The sequence below is a fragment of the Thermobia domestica genome, chromosome 1 (assembly GCF_964235325.1).
Source record: "Thermobia domestica chromosome 1, izTheDome1.hap1.1, whole genome shotgun sequence".
Classification (NCBI taxonomy): domain Eukaryota; kingdom Metazoa; phylum Arthropoda; class Insecta; order Zygentoma; family Lepismatidae; genus Thermobia; species Thermobia domestica.
The window spans coordinates 85,644,137-85,664,737 of NC_137454.1; the positions used below are offsets into that span (position 1 = coordinate 85,644,137).

General features: G+C 36.7%; 1 protein-coding gene across 1 annotated transcript in view; it reads left to right on the forward strand.

Annotated features, from left to right (window-relative positions):
* Pcif1 (Phosphorylated CTD-interacting factor 1) overlaps window positions 1–20,601 on the forward strand; it is a 92,067-nt gene that overhangs the window by 47,823 nt on the left and 23,643 nt on the right. Inside the window, exons 7-10 of the mRNA XM_081760553.1 lie at window positions 30–150; window positions 6,980–7,121; window positions 12,068–12,267; window positions 17,703–17,983. Of these exons, the coding sequence (XP_081616679.1) occupies window positions 30–150; window positions 6,980–7,121; window positions 12,068–12,267; window positions 17,703–17,983 (744 nt within the window). The remainder of the gene's footprint in view (window positions 1–29; window positions 151–6,979; window positions 7,122–12,067; window positions 12,268–17,702; window positions 17,984–20,601) is intronic.

Sequence of the window (20,601 nt, forward strand, 5' to 3'; positions counted from 1 at the left end):
AATATAAATGAAATTTCGCTCTTTTTCAGGAATGTGACGTCAGAAAGTCGTAAAATTGTGAAGTGGAATGCAGAAGATACTTTCCAGTGGCTTAGAAAAACAGTGGGAGCGACGTACGATGATTTCCAGGAAAGATTAGCACACTTAAAGGTAAGATTGTAGAATGTACAGAGAGTTTTAGTAACTATAGATTGACAAATTTGAAATATACCTTTGCTCCCGGACCATTGAGGGGAAGGTGCTTTCTCCCATTTCTTAGCGTGGTGGAAGAAGTAAGAGGCAGTAGATATTACTTCCTCTATTACCAATTGCGAAAACTATGGTATTACTAGTGTACACGACGGTTTGCGCGCGCGCGCACACACACACACACACACACACACACACACACACACACACACACACACACACACACACACACACACACACATATATATATATATATATATATATATATATATATATATATATATATATATATATATATATATATATATATATAAAGTTGTGTTGTAGTTGTAATGTTACCAATCATACTCTTAGGATATGTGGTAAATAAAACGGGATAATAAAGAAGTAAATATTGGAATTAAAAGCGCGATCGGAGGGAACGCAAAACCGTAACAAAACCGACGCATACAGCGCGCTGTTCACAGTAGCATATACAGAATTTCAGCAAGAGGGGAAAAGGTTCAAGCTCTCAAGTATATGATTTTATATATATGGTAAATTTTAGTTTTTTCATATCAAGTTGAAGGGGGCATTGTGTACGCTAGCGCTATGCACTGCAAAATTCATCTATAACACAATGCAGAATTAAAGAGGGACTTTAAACTCTTCATTTTTAAAAGGTGCGTGTGGTATATGGCGGCCAAGGGTCTGAGACCTTCCCCTTCCTCCACTGAAACCCTCTGAAACTTTCAGTTATTTGTTGATATGTATGTGTAAGTAAAAGGTGAACTCAAATCAGCCCTACAAAAGTGATCTCTCGCCCCTCCCACCTCCTTTGTTAGTGTTCTAGCTACGGCCTGGTGCACTCTATACACACAATTACACGAACATGTTCCGCTCTAGGATCACCTGTTCTTAGAAGGCATTGTGTATTTAACTTTTTAATATAGCGAATCAATTGCAAACCTTAAAAAATAGATCATAACGGAGCATTCAGTGAAAGAATTAGTAGAATTTACGTTACAGATTTTCTTCTTTACAAATAATAATCTCTTGCTTTGCATCGTATTACTGCAATACCAAGCTTAACGATTCAAACAGACGGTGGTCAGAATAAAAACAAGCGGTATGAGACTAGTAGATTGGTGACTAAACAATACATTTTATTATGAGGAAAGTCCTTCTTTGCTCATTGTTGATAATTCCAGTCTCTTTTTTTTTAATATTGTTTGAAATGTAGTTTTTATGCTTTTATAAAATACATGTTCAACAACTCGTAATAGTAATATTAATAAATGGCGTGATTTTTGTAATTTTGCGTAATTGTAAGTTCATTGTTTCCTTTGTTTTTAAGTGAAGAACTGTAGGCTTAATTCCCTGTGGCTGAACTTTGACATTACAGTATAAAATATGTTTCATTCTTCATATAATTATGGTTTATCCTACTAACTTCTAAAACTAATTAAAGTCGGAAGAGTTCATTGACTTCATCCTTCCTTGACTCCATTTGTAGATTACATACTTTTCAGCGCGGCAATCACTTAACAGATTTGTTAATATTTGGTCTAGGAATTAATTCGTGCGGGTGGACAAGAGATGGCGCAACGAACGGAGCGTCCCACAGTTCCGTGTATCCACACATGTGTTGCAAACCCCTGTCATCGCGTATCGTTCGTAGTATAGGGCAGTGGATTAAAGCGTCAACAACACCAGTTTGTAGTTAAGTGAACATGGCGCAATTTGTGCCTGATAAAGTGTTTTTGCGGGGTGTCCTGCTGCATTACTTTAACATACAGAAAAGTGCGACTGAAAGTCATCGTATTTTGGTGGAAGTGTATGGTGACCATGCTCTAGCTGAGCGAACGTGTCAGAAGTGGTTTGCACGGTTTAGAAGTGGTGATTTCGGCTTGGCAGACCAAGAGCGAGCTGGACAGCCAAAAAAATTTCAAGACGAAGAATTAACAGCATTGCTCGAGCAGGATTCGTGTCAAACGCAGGAACAACTTGCAGCAGCATTAGGCATTGATCAAACAACAGTCTACAAACGCTTGAAAGCCATGGGAATGATTCAAAAGATGTCACATTTGGTTCCACATGAATTGAAAGACGAAAAACCATTTGCGAATTGCTGCTTCAACGACAGCGCAGAAAGGGGTTTCTGCATCGAATTATTACGGGTGATGAGAAGTGGATCCATTACGAGAACCCTAAACGAAAAAAGGCCTGGGTGAAACCAGGTGAACCAGGTCCATCACAACCAAAACGAGATATTCACTGTGCAAAGGTTATGCTGTGCATATGGTGGGATATGAAAGGTGTGGTGTACTATGAGCTGCTGCAACCGGGTGAAACTATGAATGGAGAACGTTATCGACGACAATTAATGTGTTTGAAGCAAGCTCTGGCCAGAACACGACCAGAATGGGAGAACAGACATGATAAACTTATTGTTCAACATGATAACGCTCGCCCACATGTCGCAAAACCGGTCAAAACCTATTTAGAAAATGTCGGATGGGAAGTTTTACCCCACCCGCCGTATTCACCAGACGTTGCTCCTTCGGACTACTACTTGTTCGATTGCATGAACAACGATTTGATTGGACAGCAGTTTACTTCTTCAGAAGATATCGAAACATGGGTCTCTGACTGGATCGCTTCCAAGGATGAGGACTTCTTTCGCCACGGAATCCGTACATTGCCTGACAGATGGGCGAAAGTGGTGGCTAGCGATGGACAATATTTTTCTTAAGGTATTTATGTATTTTGTGTTTGTACTACAGCTTCAATGTGTGCGTACCACCCGCACGAATTAATTCCTAGACCAAATATAATAATACGTAAGTAGAAACTATAATTCAAAAATCAGGCTTTCAAATTCAGTATCGATCTCGAGTTTGTTTCAAAGCAAAATTTAGATCTTTCTTCATATTTTGTACGTTATATATTTGTGCACCTTTAATAGGCAAAAAGTACCTCATATACTGTAATTTGCATGTGTTCAGAATATGTTACACAGGATTTTTTTCTTTTTAAATCTGTATATCGTTATTGACTCCTGGCATAAGCTAACGGGAGCGTATAGTTTAATTTCAGGTATGTATGTATGTAATGCTTGTTTATAATGTCACTTTTATTTGTGAAAGTATGTTAACTATATTCGTAGCATTTTAAGATAGTTTTGCATATAGCACTGAAAAATTAAACATTCATGTACTATTCTAGATGAAAAATCGGAGTGCTTAATTTTTATGGTTAAGGTACTCCAAACCTCTGTTGAACACACGGCGAAATTATTCAGGCTGGTGAATCGGCTTGTATTATGTTGGGGAAAATGAAGGAAAAGATTGAAAGGGGTAGGCCACGCCTACTAACATTCGCATGGGGCAGTTGGAAATAGTTTACTAACTTATCGACCTGTAACAAAATTATTCTAAATATCTTATTTATTTGTGAGAGATTGTAGAAGTTCCTTCTATGGGGATGGAATAAACATATTCTTAATAAGCTTAATCTAGGTTTACCCGGTGGTGAGCGATCGGTCGAGTGTCTCTTTATAGTTGTTATTGTCATGATATACATTCATTCATTTCTGTGAATTTTTGTTTCAATCATCACATGTTACTAAAATTTATTATATCTTAGCCCACCATACAATGAGGAATGACCCTGGGACTCAATCCAATGAAGAGGAAATTGTATCTTGAACCATACACAAACCTCCATATGATTCTGGTGGAAGCAGTAAGGGAAGTGTCTGTCGTCATTTAGCAGAAGAGAAAGCACTCTCTCTTGTAACATACATACTGCTCAGCATGGTGGTATCGGTGTATACTGGTGCATCAAGAGTGGTATTCAATATTCCACACCACACTATTACTTTGACTCTTTGAAGGCTTCCGTTCAAAGGTTATAGTCACTCCAATACGTATGATTCATGCCTATAAACCTTTCCAGTAACAAAAAGATTGGTCTCATCGGTGAACAGAGTGGTCTTAGGAAATAAGTTATTCCTTTCGTATTGATCAAAAGCCAAAGTGCGAAACTCCATACCAATCAGTATCGTCCTCGGAAAGACGCTGCTTCAGTTGAATTTTAAATGGGTGCTATTTATGTGCATTTGTATACAGAATCCTCACAACTGATATCTGGTTTAACACTGACTATACTGAGAGACCATGTGTACTGTGCGTTTGACTGTGAATACTGCTAAGATCATTGGTGATGTTCTCTTATTCGTAGTAGTATTAGACTTAAGCGGTATTAAGAGACTTGTTGTCAACAGTTCCAGGATTCAGTTGTTCTGTGAAATTTGTTGCAGTTTTTAAAATCAATAGCTGTGGTACACCAGCTCCGTCCCCCAGGCATTAAGATGGCTTCTATCCTTTCGTCTCGCTAATATCGATGTGTGCCTGTAAGAAAGGTGTAGTGTGTCCGTGTTAGTAACACTTAAATAACAACATATGCAAACTCTGATTGCATAAATTGATTCAGGATAACTATCTAGTATTACTGGTTCCTAACTTTCTTTCATTTCAAAAAAATCACCCCGATCCAGTATGGCATCCATGAGTTGGAAATACATTCAAACGTGGGGCCTGTTTCCAGGTGTACGATGGTGTACTTAAAATGTGCAATGGATCCTCAGTTTCGGTGGAAGAAGGATACTGTACAACTTTTGAATTGATCTGTATATTATGTTCTCGTAGTTGGTTGGTAGTTAAGAGTTTAACGTCTCACTTGAACAGCAAAGCTATGAGATTCGGATCTAGACTTTAAACTAGAATCTGAACTTCAGGCGCTCACGCGATAGTCACTAGACCAACGGGGAGAGCTTTTATTCCCGGTGTAGATTGCTAGCAATAAATACCCAACGATATTTTAAAGGTCATTGTAGGAAATTATGTCATTTCACTTTATACTTACATCAGTGCCGTGCATTTTGACAAAAAGATATAGCGACTTTTGCAAATTTATTATATACTTTTCAGAATCGGTTATCACGACTTAGAACAGATTAGGATCCCAATCCGTGTGTTTCACATAAAATTTTTGAACTGTTTCGTAACTTTAAAAATTTAAGAGAATGTTATAAAAATATTGTAAGGATCCCCATGTTGCCGTACCAGGCAATAACCACGTGTGAACTACATGTGTTGATAATAAATACAAACAAACAGACGACGTTCCCGAAGAGGAGTCGATCACCATCGCCAACAGTCGGAAGGACGAGTACCCACGATGGAAGCCGACAAGACAGAATAAAAAGGACCTGCACACCTCGACCAACATCAATCTTACGGATTGATCACAACACCTAAAACCCCTCTCACGACGCTTGGTCACCTAGAGGTACCTATCCTTATACCCACGACGCTCGGTCAACGGGTTCCTATCCTCTTTCTCACGACGCACGGTCACCGAGAGAGAGAAACCTAATCTACACCCCTCTCACGATGCACGGTCACCGAGAGTACCTAACCCCAAAGCCCACGATGCTTGGTCACCGGGCTCCTACCTAATCTTACCTAAATAATGGAGGAATATCTTACTATTTGTGTACATAAAACTTTTGTAATAAAAGGGTGAAGGGAAAAGTCCAAATCCCGAGTACATTTATTGCTCTACCCGAGAAATCTTTACAATATAGAGGTTTTCTTATTTAAATGATCATGTTAATATTCAAAAAGGGATGATTTTTTAGTTTTGAATACAATTATTCTGAGAAAGATATTTCAAAAGATAATGTCTAGTAATTTAGAATATATAAACAATAGAAATATAGGTTGTTGGAATGTCGGTAGTAACCTGAAAGAATAAGTTAGATGCATCTATCTATTTATTTTCGATATACAGCTACATTGAATTAAACTAAATCATTGATACATACAGAATTTTGATTTGAATAAATTTAAACCTGTCTAGGAAGAAGACCTCCATCACATGAACTTGTTGTATGTTGTCTCTTTACATAACTGATAATTAAAAGGTTTCTATTTACAGAATAAAAGAGGATTAGGTATAATGCTGACCGTGATGACGACTTGGTAATTTAGTCAGTCAACAAATTTGACGATACTGAGAATACAGATAATAATGTCGCTCCTGACCCTTTGTTTATTCTGTAGTCAGTTTATATATTTTTCAGTCTTGGCTTTTCACCTGTATGATTTTCCTGTTTCTTACTGTATTTCAATTCTATCACTTTTATTTCTATGATTTCACTTCCTTGCAAGTGAATTTGCTTGTCTTGTAGAGATTAACCTTTTGCTTTATTTTCAATAAAAAAAATAAATAAAAAAATCAGTATTACATTACAATACATTTGTTTCATTCACGGCCTTGTACTGTTTAGTTGAAATGAGATATAGCATTCCCTATTTGCACGCCATTGTTCAAAATGCATTCGAGCACAGTAATATTCCGGAGGTTGTAAAATGAGTAATATCAGAAAGCTAAAAGTAATATCAGGAACATAAATAAATGAAAATAAAAAGTGGGTTTTCGTGTTTTTGTATTTCCCTGTAAATACTAAATTTCATAGAATCTTGAGATGGTACGGTGAACAGCTGTGAGCTAAATGATTAAATGGAGAACGACCCGGATATAATTGGATTACCGTATATACGAGATTGTTACTTTATAGATTTAAAGTCTTCCTTATTTAACGCACAAGAATTGTTCAAAGATCAATGACAATACATTTCAAATCTAGAGGCTAAATATAAGCGAAATGAATTGCCCGTTAGATTTTTTATATTATTTCTTATTTTTAAGTAAACATATTCATTTTTTCTTTCTTTTTCAGCGTCAATGTCAGCCACATTTGACGGAAGCAGCTAAAGACTCTGTCGAAGGAATATGTCTGAAGATCTATCATTTATCAAGGGATTATGCGCTAAAAATTAAAGAGAAGCATAGAGAGCTTTTGAAAGAACATGGAATACCAGGTAATGTAGTTTTTTTTTCTTTCTTTTTTTTAAACATAGAAAAGTAGATTTTCATTGTTCAATTTTCTTTTCACAGAACCCCGAATGAATGGTACAAGTTTTATACAGTTTCAGACAAATTGAAGAGAAAGTAATCTAATTTGACATGAAACTATCTATTGCTTTTAGGACATGGATCCATTTAGAAATAGTTAGCAGATGTGGTACCGCGAACAATATTTTCGTCCCTCTTTTCCCTGCCTTCTTCATTTTGAATTCATGTGATGAATATCATATTCGTATTTATTTGGTCTAGGAATTAATTCGTGCGGGTGGACAAGAGATGGCGCAACGAACGGAGCGTCCCACAGTTCCGTGTATCCACACATGTGTTGCAAACCCCTGTCATCGCGTATCGTTCGTAGTATAGGGCAGTGGATTAAAGCGTCAACAACACCAGTTTGTAGTTAAGTGAACATGGCGCAATTTGTGCCTGATAAAGTGTTTTTGCGGGGTGTCCTGCTGCATTACTTTAACATGCAGAAAAGTGCGACTAAAAGTCATCGTATTTTGGTGGAAGTGTATGGTGACCATGCTCTAGCTGAGCGAACGTGTCAGAAGTGGTTTGCACGGTTTAGAAGTGGTGATTTCGGCTTGGCAGACCAAGAGCGAGCTGGACAGCCAAAAAAATTTCAAGACGAAGAATTGACAGCATTGCTCGAGCAGGATTCGTGTCAAACGCAGGAACAACTTGCAGCAGCATTAGGCGTTGATCAAACAACAGTCTCCAAACGCTTGAAAGCCATGGGAATGATTCAAAAGATGTCACATTGGGTTCCACATGAATTGAAAGACAGAGACGTTGAAAGACGAAAACCCATTTGCGAATTGCTGCTTCAACGACAGAGCAGAAAGGGGTTTCTGCATCGAATTATTACGGGTGATGAGAAGTGGATCCATTACGAGAACCCTAAACGAAAAAAGGCCTGGGTGAAACCAGGTGAACCAGGTCCATCACAACCAAAACGAGATATTCACTGTGCAAAGGTTATGCTGTGCATATGGTGGGATATGAAAGGTGTGGTGTACTATGAGCTGCTGCAACCGGGTGAAACTATGAATGGAGAACGTTATCGACGACAATTAATGCGTTTGAAGCAAGCTCTGGCCAGAACACGACCAGAATGGGAGAACAGACATGATAAACTTATTGTTCAACATGATAACGCTCGCCCACATGTCGCAAAACCGGTCAAAACCTATTTAGAAAATGTCGGATGGGAAGTTTTACCCCACCCGCCGTATTCACCAGACGTTGCTCCTTCGGACTACTACTTGTTCGATTGCATGAACAACGATTTGATTGGACAGCGGTTTACTTCTTCAGAAGATATCGAAACATGGGTCTCTGACTGGATCGCTTCCAAGGATGAGGACTTCTTTCGCCACGGAATCCGTACATTGCCTGACAGATGGGCGAAAGTGGTGGCTAGCGATGGACAATATTTTTCTTAAGGTATTTATGTATTTTGTGTTTGTACTACAGCTTCAATGTGTGCGTACCAACCGCACGAATTAATTCCTAGACCAAATAGTTGCTTGAAAATACGGGTTGAACATCAAAATTTTGCTGCAGAAGGTTTCACAACGGTGGTTTACAGTATGAAAGTTTACCAAAGTGTGATAATCGGAAACTACAAATTTTCAAGATGGCGTCCAAAATTGTTGTTAACCCTTTTAAAATCTTATAGACTTTCATTCAAGTAGCTATTAGATCATCACTGTTTATGCTGGTATTAGGGTTCGAACCTCATTCTCTTCAGAATAAAGCAAGTTGCCAATTGTGCCATCTGGATATGTGTATATAGCCTCTTTTTAAAAGTTTCGCGTCCTCCGAAGCAGCCCTGGGTAAGAGTATACGACCTTTATGCACATATCTTCATTAGTTACGAGGGAACAAAATATTAATCTGTATCCTGCTATTGTCTATCTTTGTAAATACTTTGTGAGTATTGTTTATAGTTACGGGCAAAAGTGCTATTTTGAAGGCACAAACACTTAAGAAGAAGAAGAAGAAAAATAGAAAGAAATTATTTAAATATTTGTATCCCATCGAGAGATTTTCTTAATTTGGTTGCTATGACGATTTGTTTATCTGTTTAATGTCGTTGTTATGGTAACTGAAAAATATAGATGTAACGAAGAACCATCTTGTGTACTCTGAATGTATAATATTTTAATGCGGCGAACGAGATATAAATTGAAAGATAATAATATATATTTGAAGTGCATAACTGTATTGAGTTATTCTAGATAATCTTGTGAACTGTATAAACATTTAGAATCAGGGAATATGTAACGTAGCTGACGAAATAAATTAACGTTACACTATTCTGTGAATATACCTAACTGAATCTATAAATAGGACATAACAAACATTTCTAAATACATCACTATTCATCCAGGTATCATGGTTCGTATTTCATTGTTTTCAGAATGAAACAAACAGTGCTGTGGTATGATCCAGATGTGCACATAATGTACGTGGAAAAGAGAAATTGGGATTAATTGTCTCTAAAAATCCCTTTTTTAAAGTTTTGCGCTCTCTGAAGCACCCCTGGTAAGAGTACAAGATCCTCAATAGGATGTAGACTATGTGCATGCCAGATTACATTCTGATATCTTCAATAGTTACGAGGGAATACACTATTTACCAATATCTTACTCTTTGAATATACCTAACTGAACCAATAAAGGGATAAGAAATAGGATATCTTACAGTTTTCATCCTACAAAAGTAAAGTTAGTGTCTGCTGCTATGTTTATATGGTCTTGAAATGCATGTGTTACATTCAAATGATGTACAATGTTTTGTTTATCCATTGTTTACCAAAAATTACTAAGCTTCGTTAAACGTTAACTTATTTACAAATAGTCATTGTCACACTCTTCGCAAAAACAGATTCATTGAAAAGATTTTCACAATTTTCTGTTTGCGATGATCCACAAGCAGACATGCATTGTAGTTCATATCTGGTGCAACTGCACCGTTTTGTTTGGCAGGCAGTCAACAATTACAGTGGAGCATATGAAGATGACTTTCTAGTGCAACAGATGTATTCGTCGCAACTGGTACATACGGATTGTTCCACAGCTATCACCCCTAATCGACATCATTCATATCACTGTCATTTTCTATACAAACCATGACTTGGTAATATACTCCAAAGCTATGGTGTTTGGTTGAGGACTCCGTAGGAGGAAACGGCTCTGGAGTGAGAAATGGCGCTGCTTTTTTTTTTTTTCCTTTTTTTTTTCTGAAGAGTTGGTAGCACAAAGAGGTCGGGGAATCAATACTTCTGCCCCCAAATAAGACTGCCGTTAGTTTAGTTATCAGCTTCTTTATGGTGTGGCAGCAGAAACACATTTCTTCATTTCTGAAGCGTTTGTTCACTAATGTTTTGGAATCTTATTTATTGTCCGTACTAAATGTGTGTGAAGTTAAATCACATTATGTGTAAACATAAATGAAAAACAGTTGCGAACATGTCATATGAAGTGTTGACTTGTCTGAACGAGAATGTAAGCTTCTATAGCATAGCTGTGCACAATAGAGTATTAGGATGAGTAAATTTGAATCTTCTCTGATTAACGTCATTGGATGATGTTCTGGTAACTTGTCAGCTGCTTTGACAATGTCTGCATTTGCATCCCCTGACGCATTCATAATACTACAGTCCCTTTTCCTTAGTTCTGCCATCATATGAACAAGCCAAGGTGAACCGAACTCAGAAGCTCCCGGTGTGCAAGCTGTGTGTCGAGCAGAGCTTGGCCACTAAATGTAGTGATCCTTAGTTTCTAGGCAATGGGCTGCTTGAGCATCTTCGAATTTCGTCCATTGACCAGTAGTTACCGAGATGTAAGGTGCTACATACAAGACGAGCTGAACTAAGCCTATCCCGTTCTGAGTCCGGTCATAAAATATAGCAACGTTTATTCCCTAGACCATAGGCTATTTGCTCATTAAATTAGGTTCATATCTGGCCAGTAGTTATCGAGAAATAAGGCAGAACATATAAAGCAAGCCGAGTTGAGTCTGTCCTTGGCTGAACCCTGCTACCAAATATAACGATCTTTATTCCTTAGACGATCGGCTACTCACCTACCGAACTGAGTTCAGATCAAACCAGCAATTACCGAGAAATAAAGTACTACATACAAGGCGAGTGGAGCCGAGTCGAGCCAAGTCACCAAATATAGTATTTTTTTATTCATTTATTATTCATTCAACTTATAGCTATTAACGATTACTTCCCGATAGTCTAGTGACTAGCGCGTGCGTTTTTGGTGTAAGTAGATTCTGGGAGGGCACTAAAAATCGAACATATTTCATTTGTCCGGATTTCACCTTAAAATATATATCCACGTCTTATATAGCCTCAGTACTGAAAGGGACGCTAAACTTCAACAAAGATTAAATAAACTTCAGCCATTATAGGTCTTCGGATATACAAGGAAGAATTCTCAGAAATACTTGGCATCTCATGATGAAGTACATCACATGGGGCACTCTTGCTTAAAGCAGCAGAAATTAATAATAATAATAATAATTTTGTCGAATGTATCTACTCACTGGAGACACGGCGGTAGAAGATCATCGATAGAGTAGGGGACCACATTAAAAGATAATGTCAATTAAATAGGGATTTTCAACTATTAGTATCTTTAGAGCAAAATTCTAGTTATGTGTTGAACATGATTCGTACAACAGTAAAATTTCTGTCTATAGTGTCTTCGGGCCCGTACTGTCCTGGTGATACATTGTTTGGTTTTGTTCTTTTTTTCTGGCGTTTCCTTTGTTTAGTATGTAAACTGCTAGATTTTTGTGATGTTTATGTATTTTTTTTTCTTTTAATCATCAATTAAAAAGTTAATTTTTATATATATTTAATTTTCCTTGTTTGTAGAAATTATAGCACCAATCCAGATGCCTGCTCTAAGAAAAGTTTGGTGTTATCCGGTACAGTTCGCTACTCATTGTCCAAGGCTGCCACAAATAGACTACCTTCCAGACCGAGATCAAACGATTCTTCGTTTACATGGAGATAGCGTTAGTTCGGTTGGAGGTGGCGCAGTAAGCATCAATACAACACATTTACAAAAGTTGGTAAGTGTGTGAAAGTTTGCATTTTGTTTAAGAAAAACTAGACTTAGCATTGCGTCTAGTTTTTAACGGGGTAATAGTTTCGATATTATCGTGATACATCTCTGATGTAGAATTCAGTTTTAATGATATCTCGTCCACTTACAATTTTTCTGTGATCTCGTTAAGGCCAGTTGATTGTACCAAACATACACTGGAACTGAAATCTCCTGAGAAGTGTTGGTAAATGATTTGATGCACCAAAATTGTGGTAAAGTATTTATATAAAGCACTTTATTAATTGTAACCACACCCGCCGATATTGTGTAGGCGCCATATTAAAATCCACACATTTTTAAAAGTCAGCGTCACCGAATCATATGTATCGGTATATAAAATTTAATTATTTTGTAATTCTGAAATCCAATGCACATTTCGGTGGAAAGGATAAATAAAAATCTTCGACTGCTACGAACTTCAATTTTTTAAATACAGTTGTTGAGTATGTAATCCTATTGTCTGTCGTAGTTACCCTTGAGCATAGTTAATTTGAGATTATTTGTTCGTTTTTAATATTATTAAAACACACTTCGTTCAACAGATGAAGAGATCTTACGTAAAAATGTTAATCACTGATTTATGTTTTGAAGCGTTCAAGTGCTTAGACAGCATCTAAACAGATAACACTGTTCAACAAATTGTGATCGAAAGTATGTAAATTCTTTGAAATTGCCAATTTTACATTCATTTAAGCATAATATGAAAGGAAATGATAACAGAAGAATTTTCTTAGCTCAGGTTGTGAAAAAAACGCCCTTGTACAACAGTAGCTGTATATATACAAATGTATTAATATTTATAGAACATTTAAGCAAAATCCTTGTAAAAACCTACATTTCACTTTTTTTTTTATCTATTTCACTGTGATGTGATAAGCTGGGGAGTTAAGAAGTACCCTAACCTATAGCTTTCTATACCCTTGTACTTCCTTTTTCAAAATTGCGCAAATACCAGTTTCACAGCGATACAGAAAATAAAATAACCGTGGTCAAGTTAAACATTAACAATTCCGTAATAAAAATCAGTATTAACATCAAAACATGAAAAATATGTACAAATACCTTTTTGTGCAAGAACTACACTGCAATGTAGACAAAAGTTTCAAGTGATCCCTTGTACAGGATTATGTTTATTTTATTTTGAGCGTCTTCGCTTGGCTTGTTTTTTGTAGGTTACATCTGGAGCATCCCTTGCAATAGTCCAACAGTAGTCGGCCAATATGTTAGAACTCCACTTTCCCTCATATCTCTTCTCCATGGCTGCAATATCTTGATGGAAACGCTCACCATGTTCGTCACTTACTGCTCCACAATCTTCGGGAAAGAAGTCTAGATGTGAATGAAGAAAGTGGAGTTTCAGAGACATATTGCAACCAAGATTTTCGTAGCACAAGAACAACTTTGCTACCAGTTGTTTGTAATTTGTTGCTCGGTGTCTTCCCAAGAACTGTGAACAAACACTCTTCAAGCTTTCCCACGCAGCTTTCTCCTCACCTTGGAGAATTTAGTCGAACTTGTGATCTTTGAATAGTTGCCTAATCTGTGGCCTATGAAAACACCCTCTTTAACTTTGGCATCACTTATTCGAGGGAATTGTCCTCTTAGGTACTTATAGGCCTCATCCTCTTGGTTCATGCTCTTAACAAAACTTTTCATAAGACCTAATTTAATATGTAGAGGGGGAAGCAAAATTCGGTTACGATCTACCAGTGGTTCATGCTGCACATTTTTCACTCCCGGCTGAAGAGTTTCTCTGGTACTCCAATCACTTTTGCGGTAATGAGATCCACGATCTCTACTGTCCCATTCACATATAAAGCAACAATACTTTGTATACCCTAACTGCATACCCAGCAACAGTGCTATTACTTTAAGGTCACCACAAATGAGCCACTGAAAATCGTAATATTTAATGGCTTGAAGTAAACGTTTCAAGTTTTCATAAGATTCCTTCATATGAACTGCGTAACCTACAGGAATTGAAGGAAGTTCATTTCCAATATGTAAAAGCACTGCCTTTAAACTCACCTTGGACGAATCTATAAAGAGTCTCCACTCCGTAGGTTCGTAATTAATTTTAAGTGCCCTCATGAGACCATTTACATCTGTACATGCCACAAGTGTGTCTTCCATAGTAAAAAATGAAGTGAACATCTTCTCCCTATTCCGATACACTGAAATATTTACTTTTTCCTGCAATAAATTCCATTGCTTTAAGCGTGACGCTAAAATTTCGGCTTTGCTTTTCGAGAGGTCCAAGTCTCTGATTAGATCACTTAGTTCCTCTTGAGTAAGTCTATGTGGTTCACATGGAGATTCTTCTACAACAAACGTAGGATCCTTCGAAGTACTTGATTCAGGAGCTTCAACTTCTTGATCATCATCAGAAAAAAGATCGTATTCTTTAGGTGGGTCAGGAACAGGTAGTCTTTCTCCATGTGGAACAGGGCGCATTGCAGAAGGAATGTTAATATAGATGAAGGCCCGCTTCTTCTTCGTGGAAATTCCCTTCTTGACGGAAGGAACCATACAAAAATAACAGTCTCTGATGTGGTCGCTTGGCTCCCTCTAAATGAAAATGAAATGAAATGAAATCTTTCAGGTTTACGTCCCACGGTTATGCCGGTTAGGCTAAAGGAGACGGTGATTATGAGAGATGAATGAAATGGTGGAATGAAGAAAGTGGGAGGAAACGGGAGAACCCACGAGCACGGTGTTTGTCCACCACAAAGTTCACTTGGCGGGGGCTGGGATCGAACCCGGGACCCCAAGCACCAGAGGTGAACGCTCTACCACTGAGCCACCGCGCCCCCCTCCCTCTAAATCATGGGCACTGCAAAAGGCATTGAGCGCCCCTTCCCATTAATCCAATTTCTTAGATTGCTGGCACAAGTGTTACACACAATGTGGAGTGCCCAAGATTTATCTTGGTCTCCAATTTTACAACCAAAGTAATATTGATAGGCTTTTCTTATTAGTGGTGTTATAGTCTGCTTTTGTGAGGAAAATGTCACTTCCCCACACACGTAGCAGAAGCTATCCGCACTGTTTACACAATTTCGCGGCATTTTTGTTTATTGAAATCCTCAAAATGTCACTTGAAATAGTTCCGACAACTATTTAAAAATATACATTCGAAATACCAGTATTTTTGCGTACTTGTAGTTGTATTTTTATGTCCTGCACTACACAAACGTCACACCCAAAACGCTGATAACTGCACTAAACCTGTCTTTTCTAACAATAGCAGAACACTACTGAGATAAGGAACACAACGAAAACAAGCGTTCATATAGTTTCTCCAGTGTTGCCGGATCAGTGTAACATTTTACCGCAAACGAGGCCAATATATTTATTTTTAAAGCGTTATTATTAGACATGCCTGTAAAACGAAAAGTAGAGCTAATATTGGAAAATAACTTTCAAATTCGTGATCAGCACCACAAAATCAATAAGAATTAGCTGATTTTGTTCAATTTACATTTTCGTTGTTGAACAGTGTAATTCACATTTTTTTTTAAGCAACTACAGTGAGTTATCTCATTCTAATGTCTATATTCCTTGTAGACATACTAATATACGGCTTGTCATATTCACAACCACGTATACACCAAAATAGACCACTCTATACAAATCTTAAAATTGTGTTTGTTCGGTATTTTCCTTGATTTTTTTTTTTTTTAAGCCAAAAAGAAAATTATATCTGATCCGGTTTTATTGCATCCTTTTTTTTTAAAAAAAATTCAAAAGCTTGTTTTCCCCACGCTTTAAACGATGTCATTTTTTGTTTCCAAATTACATACAACTGATCACCAACATCATATTTTAATGGAACCGGCCTGTGAAGCATTAATTAAAAATTAATCCAAATGTTACATTTTATTGTATATGAATGCGCTGATTTGTTGTGAATAGTAATTATATTCATTTGGTTTTTCTGTAAGGTTTTGAAATGAAGTTGTTCCCATGCCTATTAATAGCCAAATCTCTGCAGTAAACTTTATTTTCAAACGTGAGTTCTCTGGGAGAACAGGTAATTCGTCATTTTTAAAATAGATATAAATTCATCATCTGCAAATTAAAATGCGTACGTGATAAATTTAAACTGATTTTGTAGGATTTTATTTTCATAGTGGTTCAAGACTATTCGTCAAACGTGGGAAGAGGGATTACGAAAGAGCTCGGTGTATTTTGAAAGGAAAATATCAAATGTAGTTGGAAGATGACAGTAATTTTCAGTTATGAAGAACTGGAATAATATGTAATTTAGAGTACATCTAACACATATTGTGTAATGAAAAGAGGTAGTTACCAAAGCTGGCGACCTAGAAATCTTTTCGTTATGATTCCAAGAGCTGTGAGCCTCTCTTCCTCAGTTGACACCGAAAAAAGTTGGTATCGATGAATTTACGTCATTAATTGCGCGTTTTCCACTGACAATAAAGTGGAAGTGCTGTGTTCCAGTTTAAGTTATTGTCAACGTTCAAAACGGTCCAGCCCGATGTATTATCGGCTGCTAAACTTAGTATTTTTAAAGTTATTTATAACAAAACCCCTAACTTCGTCTAAGTAGGGCTTGCCTTTGTTCTTACACAAAATGAATCAATAACATTTCTTTCAATTTTGCGTGATTAATGTAGTTTTGCTGATAATTTTGATTTCCTTTACGTTAGATTCTTGAAATGCCTGGGTGTATTGACAAACAGAAACTAATTTTTCACGGATAGATAGGACTAATGTCAAGTTTACATGCAAGAGCTGCACATAAGTTAAATCTGACGATGATTTCTACCAGTAATTACGAGCCTGTTTGTGTATAGTGTATGGTTTTCCGATTGGATGTTGTACATACTAGTTGACTTTTAGTTACCATACTGAATTTTATGATACATACATACATACATCTTTGGAATTTTTATAATTAGTTCCGTGTACTCATTACAACTCCTGTTGTTCTCGGACAACTCAGAGTCTATGTGATTGTATCTTACGACGTTTGAATTCCATGTGCTATACTAGATACTCTTTGAATTTCATTGAATTCTCACCTATAGAGGATGATGTAAAATAAAATAACGTGATTGATATAGTTGTGATTTGATATATCTAATTTAACCGTCATATCTGAGTACAACAGAGTTCATATGGTATGAGTAGCTAAAACTAGCCTTAAAAGTAGACATGTGTTGCTTGTCATGGAGTGGACTGTATGGCGTGATGTTTGGTGCGCCGATATGGTGAACTGAGGGTTCGAGATCGGTTTCCCAACCCAGTTGCACTTATTCATTTTTTTAAATTTTCATTATAGTGGAAAGAGAAATCGATTAATTCTTCTAGTTGTAGAGTATATAGTAGTCATTATCGGTAATTACGTAAATAAACTTTGTATTCTCTTTTCAGGAACAGTTGTACAGGTATAGTTGCTTCGATGACAAGAAGTTTGAATTGTTTCTGCCAAGAGTGTGGTGTTTACTAAAACGTTACAACACGTATTTTGGGAACTCATCAAGTAGCTCCAGTGAAGGGCAAAGCACACAAGCTGCTCTCCCAGTGACAGTGTTTGAGTGCTTAAATAGAACTTTTGGGGTTACCTTTGAGTGTTTTGCTTCCCCTTTGAACTGCTATTTCAAGCAGTATTGTTCTGCATTCCCGGATACAGACTCGTATTTTGGTTCAAGAGGGTGAGTGTCTTGTGTAATCTTTGACATGTTTGTGTATTATCTTCTATTTATAAAGTATTGTGTTCGCTTCAAGACAACCGTTCCATATTCGAATGAACGCTACCAATAATTCGAATGAACAGTAAATTTCTACCGGCATGGTAGGCGTTTGACAGTCTCTTTTGTGTTTGAGGGAGCAGCATGACTGTCCGCTTTTGATCCGATAATTTAGGTCTTTTCGTTTAATTTATTCTGTCAGAAAAGTGTAGGCGGTTTCGTTTGCTTGTAAAAGTTTTTGAAGAACATGGAAACAGATTGCATGGTACACTTAACATTTTAAAATTTGCCTAGAATACATACTTTATAATTGGGAATTTTCAGAGCCAGTAATCTTGAGTGTTTTTCCTTAATTTCAAAACATTCAAATACTGAAAATTATATATATATATCCAATATATCAGTTGAATCCATTAGGTTAGTGTGACTGTCAGTGGCACACTTCGTGTATTATTATCGAACTTATGCTGAGCCGAGCGATTGGAGGTCAATTTTAATTATATTACATGAAAAGTGCAAACACCAAATAGCATTCTGTTACTTAAGAGATTCCGAGATATGGACATCTTGTATAATAATTGCAACCCTACTCTTTTCTTCCCTTTCAGTTCAAATAAAAAAATTCTGAAACGTGTGTTTAATTATTGTAAATTAATAGTTTAAACAGCAAACTTCATGACTCAGATTTTAAGGGATTCTGAGATATGGACATCTTATTACGATAATTGCTTCGCCCTTACCTTACATCAGAAATTCAAACTTCAAATTCCTAGCTTAAGCAATTTAAGCTAGGCATTGATCAGTCAATCAGGACTTGTGCTTATATATATAGATATTAGTGTATTTCTCCTACCACCAAAATCTTTATTCTTAAAAATACAGCAAACAAAAAAAAACAGCATTTAGCGATGTGCGTTAGAGAAATCACAGACAAATGAATAGACGGTCCTATGCATGTGTTAATGATGATGATGCCATTCTGGGACGAAACGCAACGTTTCGCGTTACACCAAATTGGAAATAGAAAAATGACATCATCATTCTTCTTTCTATTCTTTTCATAGCATGGAACGTCGTTTTGCGAAGATTGATCCTTAACAAATTATAATTATCGAATGACAATAAATGCAGCAAATTTCTAATATAACAGCTATTAGTATGTCATGGCTAATTTCGATATTTTGGCTGTCATCTTGTTCACATCAGATTTGTTCTGAAAGAAATGTCTTATAAAACGTTTTTAGTGCATTCTTTGAACTTGGTGATAATGAGGACAAAAAAATGTGTGTTAGATTTGTACTGAAAATATTGTTTATTTTGTTTAGATCTTTTATGAATTATCTGCTTATATTTTGAGAAGAACACGCTTCCCATCCTCGGCCAGCGACAGTTTGCAGATTTACATACGTTCACTTCTTATTTAATTATTGTTTCATTTCTAATTCTTAAAAGTGTTTCTTCTTGTCTTCTTTCAAGTGTTTCTTGAGAAAACTAGTTAACTTCAAAGAAAACAAAACCTGTAACCTGTAAAGAAAACTAAAATAAATCAACCACACTGGTTCATTTGTAACCAATATGCTTTGTTAACAGAAATCAGTACTTTTTTTAGTTGCATTAACTTCATAACTAAATTATATACAGTAAAAATAATTGTTTATGTATAACACACACAATTCACTTCGAAGTTACCGTTGAATTAAATCCAGCATTAAAATCAAACTGGAACGAAGCTCGCTGTGATTATATAAAAATCAGGGTGGTTGGAATTTTCTTGAGATAAAAAAAAATGGATATTTTTGGGTAAAACTCACCTTAGAAAAACACAGTTAAACCCACCTCCAAAAATATACTTCAAAAGCTTGGATTGAATTGATAACTTTAATATGATCATAATTAGTTGCTTCAGTCGCGTTTCTCAGTGCAGACCTAGTTTCGGAATTGACTTTAAATATGTATTTATCAAAAGGAGATCTCCAGAACAGAATCATATTGAAAAAAAAAATGCTTTGGAATCGTGCATAACGAATTTATTTTCCACTCGATGAAATTCGCTGTAACCGTGTTCAACTGTAATCTGGGACAAAAAGCAATGCGATTACGTTCCCTTTGTTTTGGTAGTACTTACTGACGTATTTAGAACAAATAAATAGTAAAATGTCTTTCTTCATGTGTCAGTTGATTATAAATCGAAAGTGCTTCACTTAGAAAAAGATTTCTCATTGGAATACGAAAAAGAGTTGCATTAAAAAGGAAACAAAATCTTCTCTTACGATAATTACAAATACATGAATCAGACATTTTTTCTTCTAATACCATAATTTGAATCAAGGACACTAAAAACGCTTCACTTAACAAGGAAATTACGAGGGACGTCCAATAAGTTCGCTACCTAGACAGAAGGGGAAGGGCGGAGCATAATAACGCCTGACACGCACTCCAAGGTCACTGTGGGGAACCCTGCTGTGCAATTTGAGGTCAGTCGGAGCCGGATGCACTGTCCCAAGACTTGTTGGACTTCTTTAAGGAGAACCAGGACAAGTTCCTGGCTGTGGTTTCCAAGTGTTGAATCATCCTCCCTGCAG